This window comes from Mytilus trossulus, chromosome 10 (genome assembly GCF_036588685.1).
Source record: "Mytilus trossulus isolate FHL-02 chromosome 10, PNRI_Mtr1.1.1.hap1, whole genome shotgun sequence".
Classification (NCBI taxonomy): Eukaryota; Metazoa; Mollusca; class Bivalvia; order Mytilida; family Mytilidae; genus Mytilus; species Mytilus trossulus.
Genome location: NC_086382.1, coordinates 50056073 through 50073691, shown reverse-complemented (window position 1 = coordinate 50073691; position 17619 = coordinate 50056073). Strand labels below are relative to the sequence as shown.

At 31.8% G+C, this 17619-nt stretch overlaps 1 protein-coding gene across 3 annotated transcripts in view; it reads left to right on the top strand.

The window, feature by feature from the left end:
* The window catches only part of LOC134686313 (globin C, coelomic-like), a 49574-nt gene extending 35423 nt beyond the window's left edge, over positions 1 to 14151 (top strand). For all 3 annotated transcript variants that reach the window (XM_063545981.1, XM_063545984.1, XM_063545983.1), the window contains exons 2-3: positions 3189 to 3433; positions 13555 to 14151. In XM_063545981.1, coding sequence (XP_063402051.1) covers positions 3225 to 3433; positions 13555 to 13924 — 579 coding nt within the window. In that variant the 5' untranslated portion in view covers positions 3189 to 3224 and the 3' untranslated portion in view covers positions 13925 to 14151. The remainder of the gene's footprint in view (positions 1 to 3188; positions 3434 to 13554) is intronic.
* Positions 14152 to 17619: the final 3468 nt, after the last annotated feature.

Genomic DNA, 17619 nt, shown 5'->3' with positions numbered 1-17619 from the left:
AATCATTCAAAGTTTTGAAAGGAGAGAAGGGATGGCTACCAAAGATATGTCGAATAACACCAATACAATCCATAAAAATATTGAATTCCATGCAATATGGTCACCAGAGTGAAACACACTTAAGTCGGATAACAACAATGCAATCCATACTAATACTGAATTCCATGGTCACCAAAGTTAAACAAAAATAAGTAGGATTATAATGCTAACCATACCATACTGGATTCTATGGTCACTAGAGTAAAACAAATATGACCAAGGTTCTCTGTCAATATACGTATATACAATGTCTAAATATTAAGGTTATAGTTTACAAAAACTGTTAAGGAGTAATGGGGTTTGATATATAAAGAATAAAGTATAGATGCTAAAAAAGTGAACAAATTGAGAAAAGTTGGTTTTAAAATCTTTAAAGAAATAAAAGACCCAAACAAAGACCCTCTTCTATATCCTCTGACTTTGATGAGACTGTCAACAAAGTGAGAGGTTTAGCGCTAAAAAAAACAGGTTTAATCCACCATTTTCTACATTTGAAAATGTCTATTACAAGTCAGGAATAGGACACTTCTAGTTCATTCGTTTTTGGTGTGTTTTGCCATGTTATTATGGACTTACCGGTTTGATTTTCCTCTGAGTTCAGTATTTTTGTGATTTTACTTTTCAATCATACCGATGTTGAGAGTATTTAAAAATTTCTTGTATCGATACAAGGAAATTGAATATTATATAATAATCCATTTTGCTTTTAATTCTTGCTTTTCTTTTCCGTTACTTTTAATTTTAATAAGTTTAAATTTTAATGTTATTCTTTTGGTTGTTGTTATGTAAAGGTTACCACTATAGTTATTGGTTTACACTGCTTATCTTTCAATCAATATTGGTTTTCATTCTGTGATTTTCTCTTAATTTTAATAGTTTTAATGTTTTAATGTTATTCTTTCTGATTTTATCCATTAAAGGTTTTACTCTGCTCGTCAATACAAAACTGTTTATCTTTCAATAAATCGTTAAATTATTTGTTAAATTGTAAATTTATAACAGAATGCATAATTTATAATTTAGCAATTATCGATTTTTTGCGATGAAGTGATAACGGGTTCTATAATAGGTTTGTGAATAACATATTTCATTGTACTTTAACGCTGCGAATAAAATAATTCGTGTTGAAAAGCTGAGATGAAAAAAAAAACAATTGCGTCAAATGTTGTAAACTTTTGAATATTGTAGTTTATACTAGTCTATCGTATATACACGTAATTGTTGACCCTTTTTCACAAAAGAAGAAAAAATGTTATTTTAATGTCAACAGACAATTCACCATCAAAGAAGTAATGGCATAGAAAGTTTGTATTCAACTTAGTGGTTAGAATGTCACTCTGGTTTCTTTAATTCCTCTTTTATTGCTATATTGCAATTTTTTTTTATAAAAGTCCCTTGGTTATTACTTAAGTTTATTATATCTCAATAACCATTCCTACTTTTTTTCTCTCAATAAGATTAATCTTAACTACAAGCTTCATCGCCATTATTTTTTTCACATTATTTTTTTTAATCATACAGTTAATAATAGTGTTGCGTGACAAGATAATGGACGTCTAGGGTGTTGCTATATGTTGCAACTGATTAATGACAACTGTATCATGTTTCTAATGAAAAATGGTCCTTTAACATGTATAGAAGGAAATCAGAATGATCTGAGATACATAAAACCAATCGATAGCACATGTCATAACTTGATCGAAAATACTTCGCATCATTGCCCTATGGTCTTTAATTAAAAGGTCTCAATGGCAATTAATTCACATTTCCTTAATATTTTTAAACATAGGTTAGATAATTATATTCATGATTCTTTGTTATATGTTATGAACATTTAAAGTGCGAGGTGTATCTATAATGTTTTCCTCCTACTAAGTTTTCATTAGATTGATAAATCGAGTCATTATTATTACAAAAATATTTTTAAAACAACGCTGACTCTTAAATCTGGTGTATTTTGCGTAATGGATATCATTAAACAACCTTTGAAAAATATCCCGGTGTTAATACCCATTTTTCAATTTTCAATTTTTTCCTTATATACTAGTCAACAAAAGAACCGATACATGATTTTTTTCTTTCTCTTGTTTTTTTTCCAAGAAAATTATTTCGTGGGTTTCACTTCGTTAGTACAAGGGTTCACTATACTAATTAATTTACATGTCCAATAATATCATTTATATATAGCATTAATTTCATAATATATGAAAAGTCATATATACAATGATAAATAGAATGGAAAAACTGAGTTCCCTTTGGACTGGAAGTGGTGAGTATGTTCTAACAACCAATTGGGTCTTATTATTTATATAGTACATTCTAAGGCAGCAGGATAATTTTTTTCGCTTTTTGTTCTAAATTCCTGTACCAAGTCAGGAAAATAGCAAGTGTTATCTTATAATTCGTTTATGTGTGTGTTGCATTGTAATTTGAATTTTGTTGCACTAATGTTTCTGCTGTTTCGTTGTTTTCCTCTTACATTTGATGTGTTTCCTTCAGTTTTAGTTTGTAACCCGGATTTGTTTTTTGTTGATCGATTTATGACTTTTGAACAGAGGTATACTACTGTTGCCTTTATATACCGGTGATTTTGTTTCAACACAGCGTGGTTCACCATTCTTTGTTTCTGTTTTATATCAAGGTATATGCTTGCATACTTTTTCAGAAGTATAAGAATGACTAAACGTTGAAAGCTGAACTTTAAAAATCAAAAACTACACGCAACAAAAATCCATAAACTTTTATTAGACTTTTGATTAAAGAAGTAGTAAAGCAGTCTATTAAGAGTTCAATCTTGATTTGAACACTATCATGACTTTCTTCAAAGGGCTGAAATATGTAAAAGGTAAATAACGTAGCTATCGATATCGTGATAAGTTTAAGGGGTGAATCATGAATGAGTACTTGCAAATAATCGGTCGACGATAGGGATTTATTTGGAGTATTTTTTTTAAGCATATACATTATTTCATTATTCTAATCATGGGCCCTTGTCGGGACAGATACATAAACATCCTAATACAATAATCATTATAAAGCAAGTTTTAGTGAAATAAACAATACATAATACACAAAGTAATGAAGTGATAATATGAGCATATATGTGCGTGAGTATTATTCAAAGCATTACTTTAGTCTTTTTATTGCAGTTATGAAAGAATATAATCAGCCACGTCTGGCCAGGAATGGGATGTGATGGAAGTAAAGTTGCAGATGTCATAGATACAAACCCAGATGTGCCTCCTGAAGAAAACGATTTCTCTGAATTAGTTACAGACACAATTAGAAGCACGTGGCCTTTGTTGTCAGACGATATAGAAAGAACTGGCATTAAAGTGTTTCTCAGGATATTTTATGAGGAACCAAAAATAAGAAATGTGTTCACGCGATTTGGGTAAGCTGTGTTCAGTGTCTTATACAAAGTCTCCATGGTATATATTTTATACTTCTTATCTCTACGTAACGACAATCGAATCTAGATCGATCTTTGGTTAAATTTGTGTGTCAGTTTTCGTTTGTTAACATTTATTTTATATCTTTGCAAATTTAGCTTATTGTTTTATCAGAGAGTTACTACTATATATATTTCTACATTGGCTAGAGGTATGGGAAGGGGGGGGGTAGATATCATAAACATGTTTAACCCCGCAGCATTTTTGCGCCTGTCCCAAATCAGGAGCCTCTGGTATTATTTTAATTTTAGTTTCTTGTGTACAATTTGGAAATTAGAATGGCGTTCATTATCACTGAACTAGTATATATTTGTTTAGTGGCCAGCTGAAGGACGCCTCCAGGTGTGGGAATTTTTCGTTACATTGAAGACCTGTTGGTGACCTTCTGCTGTCGGTGCATTACGTTTGCGCACATTAGCATTACATTTACGCGCAAAAATCGTTACGTTTGTGCGCAGCTTCTGATTACATTTGCGCGCATTTTTGCTGTTGTGTTTTCTATGGTCGGGTTGTTGTCTCTTTGATACATTCCCATTTCCATTCTCAATTTTATATATATCCTTGTTTGAATTTGGTTTTGTTTAGACAACCAAGTATCCATCAGATTGTGATTTTAGTGTTCCGTTTTAGATACTTGTTAATATTTTCTTGCATTAATTTTGGTTTTGTTCAGACAACCATGTGACCATTGGATTGTGACTGGAGTGTTCCGTATCAGAAATGAGTTCATGTTGTTTTGCATTGGTTTTGTTTTTAGACAATCAAGTAAACATTAGATAGTGAATGGAAATGTTCTGTATCATTTACGTGTCCAAGTTCCTTGCATTGGTTTTTTTAAGAAATACCTTGAGTGTCCATCACATAGTGACAGTAAATATTATCGATGATCACGACTTACTTTTCTTTAGAACGAACATATACTTTTAAATCGCTTTTTATATTAAAACTCAATTTATATATAACTAGACTTTCGGTAGGTGTGTAATGGCAAATCAGCATGTTCTTTGGTCTACGACTATAATACTTTAGTGAATATGTTCCTAATTGGTTGTCTTTGGATTTGATTGACATATTAAACATAACCAACATTTAATTTTTTCTTGTTATTGAAACTGTCTTGGAGAGTAGGAAAAACAGAAATCAGCGTGTGTCTTATATTTATAATCAATCCAATAATAATAGATAAAGGAAGATGTGGTATGAGTGCCAATGAGACAACTCTACATCTAAGTCACAATTTATAAAATACCATGATAGGTCAAAGTACGGTCTTCAACACGGAGCCTTGGCTCAAACCGAACAGCAAGCTATATAGAACCTAAAAAAGTAACTAGTGTGAAACGATTCAAACGGGAAAACCAACGGTCTAATCTATATAAAAAACGAGAAACGAGAAACTCATTTGAACCACATCAACAAACGACAACTACTGAACATCAAATTCAAGTACATTGTGAGAGGTATAAATATCCGCTTAATAAAATAAATCTATGACAGAATCTGCCTACCGTATTAATGATGTCCTTTCATCTAAACGAATTGTTAACTTACATGTTCCTAATAAAATGATTAATGCCTTGATCTTAAACTTATAAATGACAGTTACACTCAATGCAGATCAGAACTGTCAGCATATAACTATTAACTATTTATTGATTAATAAATCCAACGACACCAGAAAAACAACAAAAATCATATTATATAACAAAGAAATATTAAGGAGTAAGTGTCTGGAAATATATAGAAAATATATAGAAAAATATAAAAATGTAACCTCCACCAGAGACACGTGAGTCTTGTAAGGTGTATGTGTTGAAGATTTTCAGTCAGAAAATCTCGTTTGATTCTTAACATCTGATTTGATTTGATTAATTTATTTAGAATCTATTTTGGAGAAAAACCTTATGAAAAATCTCATCTTATTGGTTACTAAAGTTTTATATAGCTACTCTTTATATAGTTTTTAATGTCCAGTTTTGCCATAGGTTATCATGGTTTTGTCTGGTTTATTGTCTGATAAAAAAATCGTGCAGTGCATTTGTGTAAAAGAAATTGCTTTTTGCGGTTCATTTATCATAAATTATTTGGTTTATTCTAATACCAATCGATTGGCGGCAGGAAAAGAACTAGACTAAGTCATAAATATTTGTAAGCAATTATTATTCTTTTGAATGAGTAAGTTTGCACAAACCCATATTAACGGTTAAATTCAAACATAGGAAATACAATTTTAAATGATTTATTGTCCGAAAGGAACTTACATCGATTTCAAAAATTCCTTTTATGCCTATGCCTTGCAGCAAACAAACCATAGTGCATGATGTATACAGCAATATAAAATTAGTTGTCTTTGTTTATATTCAATAATCTTGTTCAGCAAGATAAACTTGTCTTTGCTTGTTTGGTTGCTATCTTTCAGTTTATTTGGACATAAAGTATGACAATTTTAAGTTACAGATCTTTACCAAATATTGCATCCTACGTTGATAGCAGCGCATTGGTTTCTGTTTTTCATTTTATTGAGTTGACGATTAAGTTACAAATCTTTACCGAATATTGTATACCACATTTATTGTTAGCAGCTCATTTGTTTCTAGGAGCCTCTGGCATTTGTAAGTCTTGTATTATTTTAACTTTCAGTTTCTTGTGTACAATTTGGAGTTTAGTATGGCGTTCATTATTATTGAACTAGTATGTTTAGGGGCCAGCTGAAGGACGCCTCCGGGTGCGGGAATTTCTCGTTGCATTGAAGACCTGTTGGTGACCTTCTGATGTTGTCAGCTCTATGGTCGGATTGTTGTCTCTTTGGCACATTCACCATTTTCATTCTCAATTTTATTTATTCATTTGATTGAAAGTATGACGATTAAGTTACAAATCTTTTCCGAATATTACATACTACATTCATTGTTAGCAGCGCATTGATTTCTATTTTTTATTTTATTGAAAATATGACAATTAAGTTACAGAATTTTATTTAACACTGCATCTTATCTATGACTAAACATGTATAATCTCGGACAAAAACACGAAAATTAATACCACTATAAAATTGAGAATGGAAATGGGGAATGTGCCAAAAAGATAACAACCCAACCGCAGAACAGACAACAGCAGAAGGCCACCAAAAGGTCTTCAATGCAACGAGAAACTCCCGCACCCGGAAACTAAAAGTAAAAAAAAAATATCAGATTAACAAAGGCCAGAGGCTCCTGACTTTAGACAGGCGCGAAAATGCGACGGGGTTAAACATGTTTGTGAGATCTCAACCTTTCCCCTATACCTGTAGCCAATGTAGAAAAGTAAACGCTAAACAATTTATAATGAAATATATATTATATTTAGCGTTTCATAATAATGGCATATAATCCATATATAATTTTATATACAGAAGAAAGATTTCGGATGGATCTTGAGGGATGGTTAAACATACAATGTTTACGGGGCGCCGAATGGGACTCTTGTGGTTTTGTACACAAAATTCAATTTTGTACGGACAAAAGTGACTTTTGTTCAACAAAAATGAGTTCAGTTTAACAAAATTTGTATCATACTACAAATTTAAAATTGTGTCATACAAAATTATCTATCAGCGGACAAAAGTCACTTTTGTCATGACAAAATTCATTTTTGTTACACAGACTTGACTTTTGTTACCTAATTTGAAAATTGGGCGACAAAAGTCAATTTTGTATTGAAATTAGTTTAGTTTGGTTTCTGTGAACTCATTTGCATACAAAATCGACTTTTGTTACACAAAATTGACTTTTGTGAGACAAAATTGACCAATGTGATCAACAAAATTGACTTTTGTGAGACAAAATTGACTTTTGTGAGACAAAATTGACTTTTGTGAGACAAAATTGACTTTTGTGAGACAAAATTGACAAATTAAATTTTGTCTCAACAAAATTGACTTTTGTCTCAACAAAAATGACAAAATTTACTTTTGTCTCAACAAAATTGACAAAATTGAATTTTGTCTCAACAAAATTGATTTTTGTCTCAAGAAAGTCAATTTTGTCTCACCAAAGTAAATATTGTCCATAAAAGTCAATTTTGTTGTTACAAAATTGAATTATGTCGTCACAAAAATGAATTCTGTGGTCACAAAATTGACTTTTGTCTCAACAAAATTAACAAAATTGACTTTTGTCTCAACAAAATTGACAAAATTGATTTTTGTCTCAACAAAATTGACAAAATTGACTTTTGTCGCAACAAAATTAACTAAATTGATTTTTGTCTCAACAAAAGTCACAAAATTGAATTTTGTCTCACAAAATTAAATTTTGTCTCCGGTCACAAAAGTCAATTTTGTCTCACAAAAGTCAATTTTGTCTCACAAAATTGAATCTTACCTCACACAATTGACTTTTGTGATATAATTTCCATATCAGGTAACAAAAGTCAATTTTGTATGCAAATATGTTTATACCTTTTAGACAAAATTGACTTTTGTCATGACAAATATGAATTTTGTCTACAAAAATGAATTTTGTCATGAAAAAAATGAATTTTGTATACACAAATGAATTTTGTCAACACAAAATTGAAGTTCTCACAAAACAAGTCTGTAGCACATAGTTTTGTAAGACAAAAATGATTTTGTTATGACAGAATTGAATTTTGTACAAAACCACAAGAGTATGAAAGGCCGTTCATGTCAAATACCCGATAAAGTAACGCGTTAACATTTACGCGATAAAATCACATTTAACGCGATTAATGTAGTTTAAACGCGTTAAAATTATTTTTAACGCGTTAATTGATAATTTAACGCGTTATGCAATTCACTACAAAAAATGACAGAAAAACTTTCTACTTTCGCCTTAACTAAGTTTTAAGACGTCATGTTTTACTCGAAACCTAATAAATAAAATGGCCGGATGTGTCATATCTTCGTCAATTAACGCGATAATGGTGAGATTAGCAGAACAGTACGTCAAAGCTTCTTTAACGCGTTAAATGCAACTTGAGCGCGTTAAATGCAACTTTAACGTGCTGAAAGCAACTTTAACGCGTTAAATGCAACTTCAACGCGTTTAATGTTATCTTAACGCGTTAAAAGCAACTTTAGCGCGTTATTAGCAAGTTTAACGCGTTAAAAGCAACTTTAACGCGTTAAAAGCAACTTTAACGCGTTAAATGCAACTTTAACGCGTAAAATGCAGTTTTAACGCGTTAAATGTTATTTTAACGCGTTAAATGCATCTTTAACGCGTTGAATGCAATTTTAACGCGTTAAATGCAACTTCAACGCGTTAAATGCAACTTTAACGCGAAAAATGCAGTTTTAACGCGTTAAATGTTATTTTAACGCGTTTAATGCACCTTTAACGCGTTGAATGTAATTTAAACGCGTTGAATGTAATTTAAACGCGTTAAATGCAACTTTAACGCGTTAAATGTAATTTTAACGCGTTAAATGCAACTTTAACGCGTTAAATGTTATTTTAACACGTTAAAAACAACTTTAGATTTACATTTGTCAACCTGTCTTTACGCTTCGTCTTGAGTAAATTTTGTTTATATGTCAAGTTTTTCAGATACTTTACTTCGTCTTTTTGCATCATGTGATGTCTGTATCTAACATTATGGTTTACCATAAACTGGTAGTTTGACGTATACTTACAGAAGTCTCTACAAGTGAATTTTGTAAAATAAATTTTAAAACAAGAGGCCTTTAATAGCGTACACCGAGCATCTAGTAAACCATGCACAATAATGTAACGAATCTGTGCCAAAAGAAAGAGGATGACCATTTGATATCCATTGGGGAAGGAGGATGTTATTCTTTGTTTTTACTACTTACTAGGTCGGGTTTTTTTCGCCGCGCAATCATTCATTTTCGACATTTTAACCTCTAAATACTGCGTTGTTTTGTAATATGGCATGTACGGAGAACAGATTATTTATCCCCCCTCTCTAAAATGGGCGCTATTATCAATGCCCTACCTGTAAAGCTGAAAGACACTGTCTCTCTGTCTGTCCGAATTTTGTTCCAGGTTATAATTTTCTTTCTGATATTGTTTGACTCTAACACCATTGTTTTATTTTTTATTTACATTGAGTCATAGATCACATTTATTCGGTCAGTGTTTCATCATTAGTTTTTTTTTAATACTAGTATGTCATTTGATTGAGTAAAACCATTTCAGTTGATATTTCAAAGTGTGTCTTTCTATGTGGTGATTTTACATTATTGTTTCAAGTTGGATAGGTGTTAAATCCACTGCATTTTTTGCACCTGTCCTAAGTCGGGTACCTGGTACCGTATCAAAATGTCTTTTTTTGATGTGCTTCATAAGTGTTTCCATTTGTTTTTATAGATTATACCGTTGGCTTTCCTGTTTTTACACTAGTCTTGTTTAAGGCCCTTTGTACCATGCTGTTCAGTGTGAGCCAAGACTATACAAACTTTGCGCACGATGTTCCTACGTTACACCACCACGACGTCAAAGAGAGTTTTCTGAAACGTTTGACGTACATTTATTCAATTTGCAAGTTTCATTTGCTTTTTTTATGTAGTTGGTTGATTCTAAATATGTCTCTATTAATTTTGTGATGTCTATTTAACATGAATTTATTTACCCCAAGTTGTGGAAATCGATTAAATAATTTTTACCCTTAATTCACATTTAAAATGTTGTATTGTCGTAAGTAATGAACTTGAAGGAAGGAAAAATGGGACAGAAGTATACGGTTTTCTATAAATGAATTACGACAAAATTTTAATCGCAGGCTGCTAAAATTGCATGGATGCATATCATCTGTCATTGTTAATTTTTCATATCTTGATTCAACCCTAATACAAATATATCCGACACTCTGCCAGTAAATAAAAACATATTTACCCTTGATTAATTTGAATTGAATTGTATTCAAAATTTACTTGACACATAATCATTGAATGAAATTATTATAACACTATCTTGAAAATTATTTTCCCAGTCATTTGAAGTTTCTTGCTTTTAAAATGTACTAATCTTCTCCTGAATCGTCCGTATAATACGGGGATGCATTAATTCAATGAAACTGTTTTTGTCGCCGTTTCCGATAAGTCTTTCAGTTACATCCGTTTCATGCACAACATGCACCGTGGGTTGTTTTTTTTTGACAACCCGCAACTAAAAAAGAATCTAGACTTAATGTACTTTTCGTGTATCTAACTTTTGTTTTGGTAAATTATAAATTAATTATTAAAATATCTGGTAAAAAACCCGCATTAATTGTTTGGACAAATGAAATATCAACTTGGACAAAATGGCGCTACCGCTTGAAAAACGACTGTGTAGAGATGGTTTTAAAGAATCTACAATTTTTAAACTCACGAACAATGAGGCAAATGTTTGTTCTTTCGGTAGATTTTATAATTATCTCGCATCTTTTAGGCATTTTTAGCTATGTCTACTTATAAAACTAGTTTTCAGCCGTTAAGTCAACAAAAAACGTCTTTGGACATTTTTCTTATTCCAGCTTAATATGCAGCCACCGAATCAAACGAAATTCGACAAAATAACGACTTTAATTTAACCGAGAACTGATACACTTCGTTGCTTCCGCCAAGTTTCGGGAAGATCAGAGAATTAGAAATAGGATCACTTTACATAAGAGATAAAACAGTTGTTTAAAAATGTAACGTTGGAAATCTGGTTTTTTTCACAGTTTTGTTGTATTAATCCCCAAATATACTAGATATTACTAAGCATATGACCAAGAGCTATAAGAAAATAAAGGAAAACATATATATATATATACTGAATTAGTTTTTATAATGGTTAGTGTTTGTTAACATTTTATTTAGTTTTGCGGAGGAAATTTCGAAGATTTTCTGTTTTAAAACATAGGGGTTGTAGGAACAGCGTGCATGTCGTTACAGTGAAGGCTGTAATTCATACCCGAGTGTGCTAAAATGTTATCGTCTTCATTGGTGTCATCTCCTTGTGTTTGTGGTGGTATGTTTTTATTTGCAGCACTTGTTTTTGGTAGTATGTTGTTCAAGATACCTGTTACAAATAGGACATTAGAACTTGTATGGTTTTTAGTTAACAAACCGAGTTTCCTATTTTGAAATCTGGTTTGTTAAGGAAAATGGTTTAATCGTGAGAGGAAGACGAATTTAATATCTTCATTATCCTCCTCGTCTGAAATGTCCTGGGGTTGAAGTCATAAAACTTTGCTTAGAGCTCGGAGCACAAAAATCGTGCTCGAAACATGAAATCCAGCATTTTCATTTGTTGATTTACGAGTACGAGTACAAAAACTGACTCGAAAGGCCATACCTCACGGTCATTAAACTTTTGAGCATGTTTTTTGTACTCAGACTCGAAAATCAAATGGCTGGATTTCATGTTTCGAGCATGATTTTTGTGCTTGGAGCACTGAGCAAAGTTTTATGCCTTCACAACACGCTACAGATCATAGTATTCGTTAGCAACATTATTCCATAACTCCAACCAACGATGTTTTATCGCGTTAAACGATGATTTAACGCGTTAAACGATGTTTTAACGCGTTAAACGATGTTCTAACGCGGTAAATGAAGTTTTAACGCGTTAAATGATGTTTTAACGCGTAAAAATAATGTATCGTAGCAACGTTTTTGTGTTGAATTTAACGCGTAAATGTGATTTATTATGACACATATGGCCAGTGCGACGGATATTTTATCGCGATAAACGTCAAATTTCACCTACGGGATAAATCCCAAACTTAATAATTGCAAAGTTTAACGCGTTAAATATATTGATTTCTTTTCGCGTTAAAGTCTTGTTTTAACGCGTTAAAACTGTATTTATCGCGTTAAATATGATTTTATCGCGTTAAAATTTAACGCGTTACTTTATCGGGTTTTTGACATGATCGGCCTCTCATACAAGAGTCCCATTCGGCGCCCCGTAATGTTCACATCGTCTAACAAATGCATAACGATACGTACACTGACAAGCGAGGACTTGTTCGGACTGATGGTTTTCTTGATTTTTAAAAAAAAGTCTTCATATTGGCAAAATAGACATCTATCATATAAAAAAGAAGATGTGGTATGATTGCCAATGAGACAACTATCCACAAAAGACCAAAATGACACAAACATTAACAACTATGGGTCACCACACGGCTTTCAACAATGAGCAAATCGGTTTGCTTGACAATAAAGTTGCTAACATATTTAAGATATGAATTTGTATGTATATAAACCGTAATTTTTATTCTACTACATGTAAAACTGACGACTAAATATATCAAGTCTATCTCGTGCGATGCAACGCGGTTAATACAAAGTTTCAACACATTGTACACGGCGAAAACTTTCCCAATATCATATTAATTAAAAACAAAAATGGTAAGATGTGGCATAACTGCCAAAGAGACGATTCTCCGCCAGTGATTACATGATATAGGTTTAAGCAATTATAGGTCATCGTTCTTATTTCAAGTACATATTCTAAAACAGAAAGAAAAAATGTCATGATATATAATTATTTATTGATATAAGATCAATAAATGTAATTGTAATTTGACGGAGGTATGAGAAATTGCATGTACTAGGATATCTAATTCCAGGATGTCTGTTAAGCTTTAATCAGAGAAATTAAACTTTCACAATGAAACCTTGCCTTTAGATGAATAAGATTTTTTATATCGAAAAGACATATTTTTCGCAGTCGATTTCGTCCAGAAATATCACCATTTATTGCGATGATCCAATCTGCATAACTCCAGAAGATAAGGAAGGGCAATAAATGTCGTCACTCTGGAAAAAAGGAAAGTCACAAAAAAAAAACTGAATTCCGAGGAAATTCAAAACGCAAAGTACCTACATGTATCAAATGGCAAAATCAAAAGCTCAAACACATCAAACGAATCGAATGGATAACAACTGTCATGTTCCTGCCTTGATACAGGAACGTAATTTATCTACTAGTATTTCGCAAGTTAGATTTATGAAAAAATACAAACAGTATATGTGATAGCAGTATGTGTGGTAATAAGATACGACGAGTTATAAGTAGCTCAATGTGTTATGTATAATAACTATTGAATGATAATTTTATTTCAGAGAAATGGACGAGATTGAGCTTCGCAGATCTCCAATTTTCAAGGAGCATGCATATAGATTTATGAGAGTTGTTGACGATTTAGTTGATAGTATGGATCAGCCAAAAACACACATTCAGCAAAATTTGATGATGTTAGGTGCCAAACATGCAACTTTTGAAGGATTTAGAATTGAATATTTTGAGGCTTATTCAAAGTCATTAATTGACGTTTGGGAATATACCATAGGAGAAGAATTCATACCGGAAGTTCGAGAAAGTTGGACTGAATTTTTCGATTATCTTGTGAAGTATATGTGTCAAGGTTATAATGTTTTTATCAACGAAACAGACGTGACTTGTAATGGTGACGATCATTTCAGATTCGAATGATGCTCACGTGATCAAATGTATAATATTTAAACCAGTCACGTGACTTGTAATCGTGACGATCATTTCAGATTCAAATGATGTTAACGTGATCAAATGTATAATATAAACCAGTCACGTGACTTGTAATGGTGACGATCATTTCAGATTCGAATGATGCTCACATAAATATCAAATGAATAATGTATAAACCAGTCGTTATTATTTATTAAATTCTTTTCTATTTCGTCTTTCTGTGCCAATTATGCAGATGCAATTTGCTTCATGACAATTACTGCACATCTTTTATTCATGCCATAGAGCAACATTTACCAATTACAGTCTAAACCACACACAAGCACATCAATTCTAAGAAGCTGAGACTAAACACAAGCCTTTTTGTGAATCCTATTTTATATATCATGTAGAAACAACAGATATTTTAATTCGAATGTGATAGTTTTCGTTGATTCTTTAAATTTTGTTTATTATTTGAAAAATCAAATCAAATTTCTAATCATAGTTATATATAAAAGTACATTTTTAAATCTGGTTGAATATAAAAATAAGGAGATGTGGTATGATTGGCAAAAAGACAACTATACACCAAAGATCAAATGAAGTGGATGTAAGCAGTTACAGGCAACCGTACGGTCTTCAACAATGAGGAAAACTCGAACGGTATGGTGACGATCATTTGATATTTGAATGATGCTAACATAAATATCAAATGTATAATGTATAAACCAGTCGTTATTATTTATTAAATTCTTTTTCTATTTCGTCTTTCTGTGCCAATTATGCAGATGCCATTTGATTCATGACATTAACTGCACATCTTTTATTCATGTCATAGAGCAACATTTACCAATTACAGTCTAAATTCATAGATCTTGCAGGTTTAACGTAGAATGAATGTATTTAAGCACATTAATTCTTAGTAGCTGAGACTAACCACTATAGCCTTGGGGAAATCATATTTCATATATCATGTAGAAAAAAGATATTTTAATTCGAGTGTTATATTTTCATTGATTCTATAGGTCTAGTACATATATATAATTATAGTAATAGTGCATTTTTCAATCTTTTTTAAATATGACAGACATGAAGTAATGAAAACCACCGAACAACATGCTCCTGACTTAGTTTAGACATATAAAGAATGTAGCGGGGTTAAATATAATTGTGATTGCTGAATTCTTCCCTAAACTGGAACAGTGGTGTAATAGTACAACATAAGAACAAACTAAAAAACCTAGTTGAAAACGATTTAAGTCATCGAATGGATAACAAAAACACAAAGTGAACGTGGACGGGTTCTTGTATATATACATATCCCCACAACAACACTGAGTACAGATGTGAGAGTATTCATTGTAATACACAAACACACTCATCGTTTCCATAATTTATAGTGTACACGTATATGAAACCTTTGTCTGTGGATTGTAGGTCTTTTTTTACTTTGATACACTAGTTATATTTGAATGTTATATACTTTGATTTATTGTGTTAATGTTCTCTGTTGACATCCAGTACAGAGAAACCTGCCAAATACACGACAAAAGCCATCTATACTATATTTCCTAGATAAATATAAAAAAAAAAAGAAAATGCAGTATGGTTACAAACGAGACTACTCTTCACAAAAGACCAAATAACATAGATTTAACAACTGTAGTTCACCCTACGAATTTCAACAATACGCAAAACACATACCACATAAAAGTTCCGAAATGACAAATATAAAACAACTAAGATGCATTTTGTTTTATATAAAATAAGGCATTTATAAAGTGTCACAACACAACCCTTGTATCATGTAACCTTAGTATTTCAGCACGTTGTCAGAACAAATATTATTGTTCTTGAAAACACCCACCAAATCAAATAAAATTTAGTCAGTAATGCTAATTATTGTATCGGTATGAAATGTTAAAAATGTATCCATCTATATTTTCAATCAAAATGTCATCAGATCATAGGTTTTAGATTGGATCTGAAAAACTCTACTATCTTTTACGGTATGTGTTTTGCATATTGTTGAAATCCGAAAGATGGTATTTACATGTTATTGTTTATAAGGTAATTTATTAAGGCCTATTTGATGGTTGTCTCATTTAAAACAATCATACGTCTGCTCCTGGTTATAGGTTTGCATTTTTTTTTTTAGAAAACGATGTTTTGATAAAGCCATTCCAAACGATACCAAACGATTTATATAATAAAATTCCGATATTTACTTTACTAATACAGAACAATTTAACAATACTTCATCTTGACATATCTTGATAGGTGTTCAGGAATGCTAGACAATTTTCTCGATCGAAATCAAGTTTTATTTTGTTCTGTTTTTTCTCTCAATTACGATGCAAATTTGATCTCACTAGTAAGTAGTTAACTTCTTCAAAATAAACTGTTATCTTATTCCCAGTAGATTGTTAACTTGTTCCAAATATTATGTTGTTAGCTTGAACTCAATACATAAGTTACATGTATTTACTCATTCTCAATAAGTTATTTTAAAACTTGTTCTTTGCGTCTTTATAAAATAAAGAAGATGTGGTATGATTGCCAATGAGACAACTATCCACAAACACCAAAATGACATAAACATTTACAACTATAGGTCACCGTACGGCCTTCAACAATGAGCAAAGTCCATACCGTATAGTCTAGCTTATCTAACTTCTTGCGAAATACAGTTGTACCGTCATCGTTCTGAGCCATTCTTTGAAAACATTTTTAATGAAACAAATCTTGTTAAAATAGAATCACAGCAAGCAATTCTATGGAGGACAGGGTTATTTGTTACGAACCAAACTATCGTGTAGACAATATCAAAAAGTTGACGATTATATATTTTTAGATAGTTTTGGGGAACAAAAAATAGACAGAATACGCAATTGAAAACGAGTTATAAATAACATAAGTCGAAGAAAGCCAACAAAGTCTGGACAAACAAACTACAGTTCACGAAACACTACATAGAAAACTAAAGGCCTATCAACACGAACACGTGCAAAAACCAGGGTTGATCTTAATAGCCTTAGAAGAGTATCCGCTCTAATCAGGCTCAAGCTAGCAGCCACACTCCAGCTGCTAGCGTAGTGGATGCTAGCGAGTGGCTTCTAGCTTGAGCCTGGTTCCACTCTATATTGAAATAAACGTTAGTGATTACTAATAGTTTATAAGTTGCACTACAGAGCGATACTATTTATAATGACTTCAATGCTTTAAAGTTTTCAAGAAATCCGATGCTACCCTTTCCCATCCTTTCCATGGACCATTTCATCCTAGATTATCAAATTAAAATTTAGTAGGATGTATCCCGTTTTGTTAGAATTGTGTCTCGTTTATTATCTGGGAAAATTTGGAAAGTGAATTGAATATTTTGAATATTTCTCATATTTGAAGGCTCTATGTGCACTTTTGATATTCTCTTCTCGTTCATCGATTTTTTCTGGCAAATATGACTGCTTATTTTGATAATTATTTCACATCTGTTGGGCTCTTGTGACATCTTTTATCACCTTATTGTTTTGTATAACCTTATAAATGATTAAAATTGTCACTTGGGAAGATCAAGTTGCAAAGAAAGTATCTTCGTAGACCGAACCCGCACGAGTTTGGAAAGTGATTGACAGGTTAAATTAAGAGGTGAATTTGTATTTGTATTATCTTATAAAAGAACACTTGTGCAGGTTTTTTTTTCA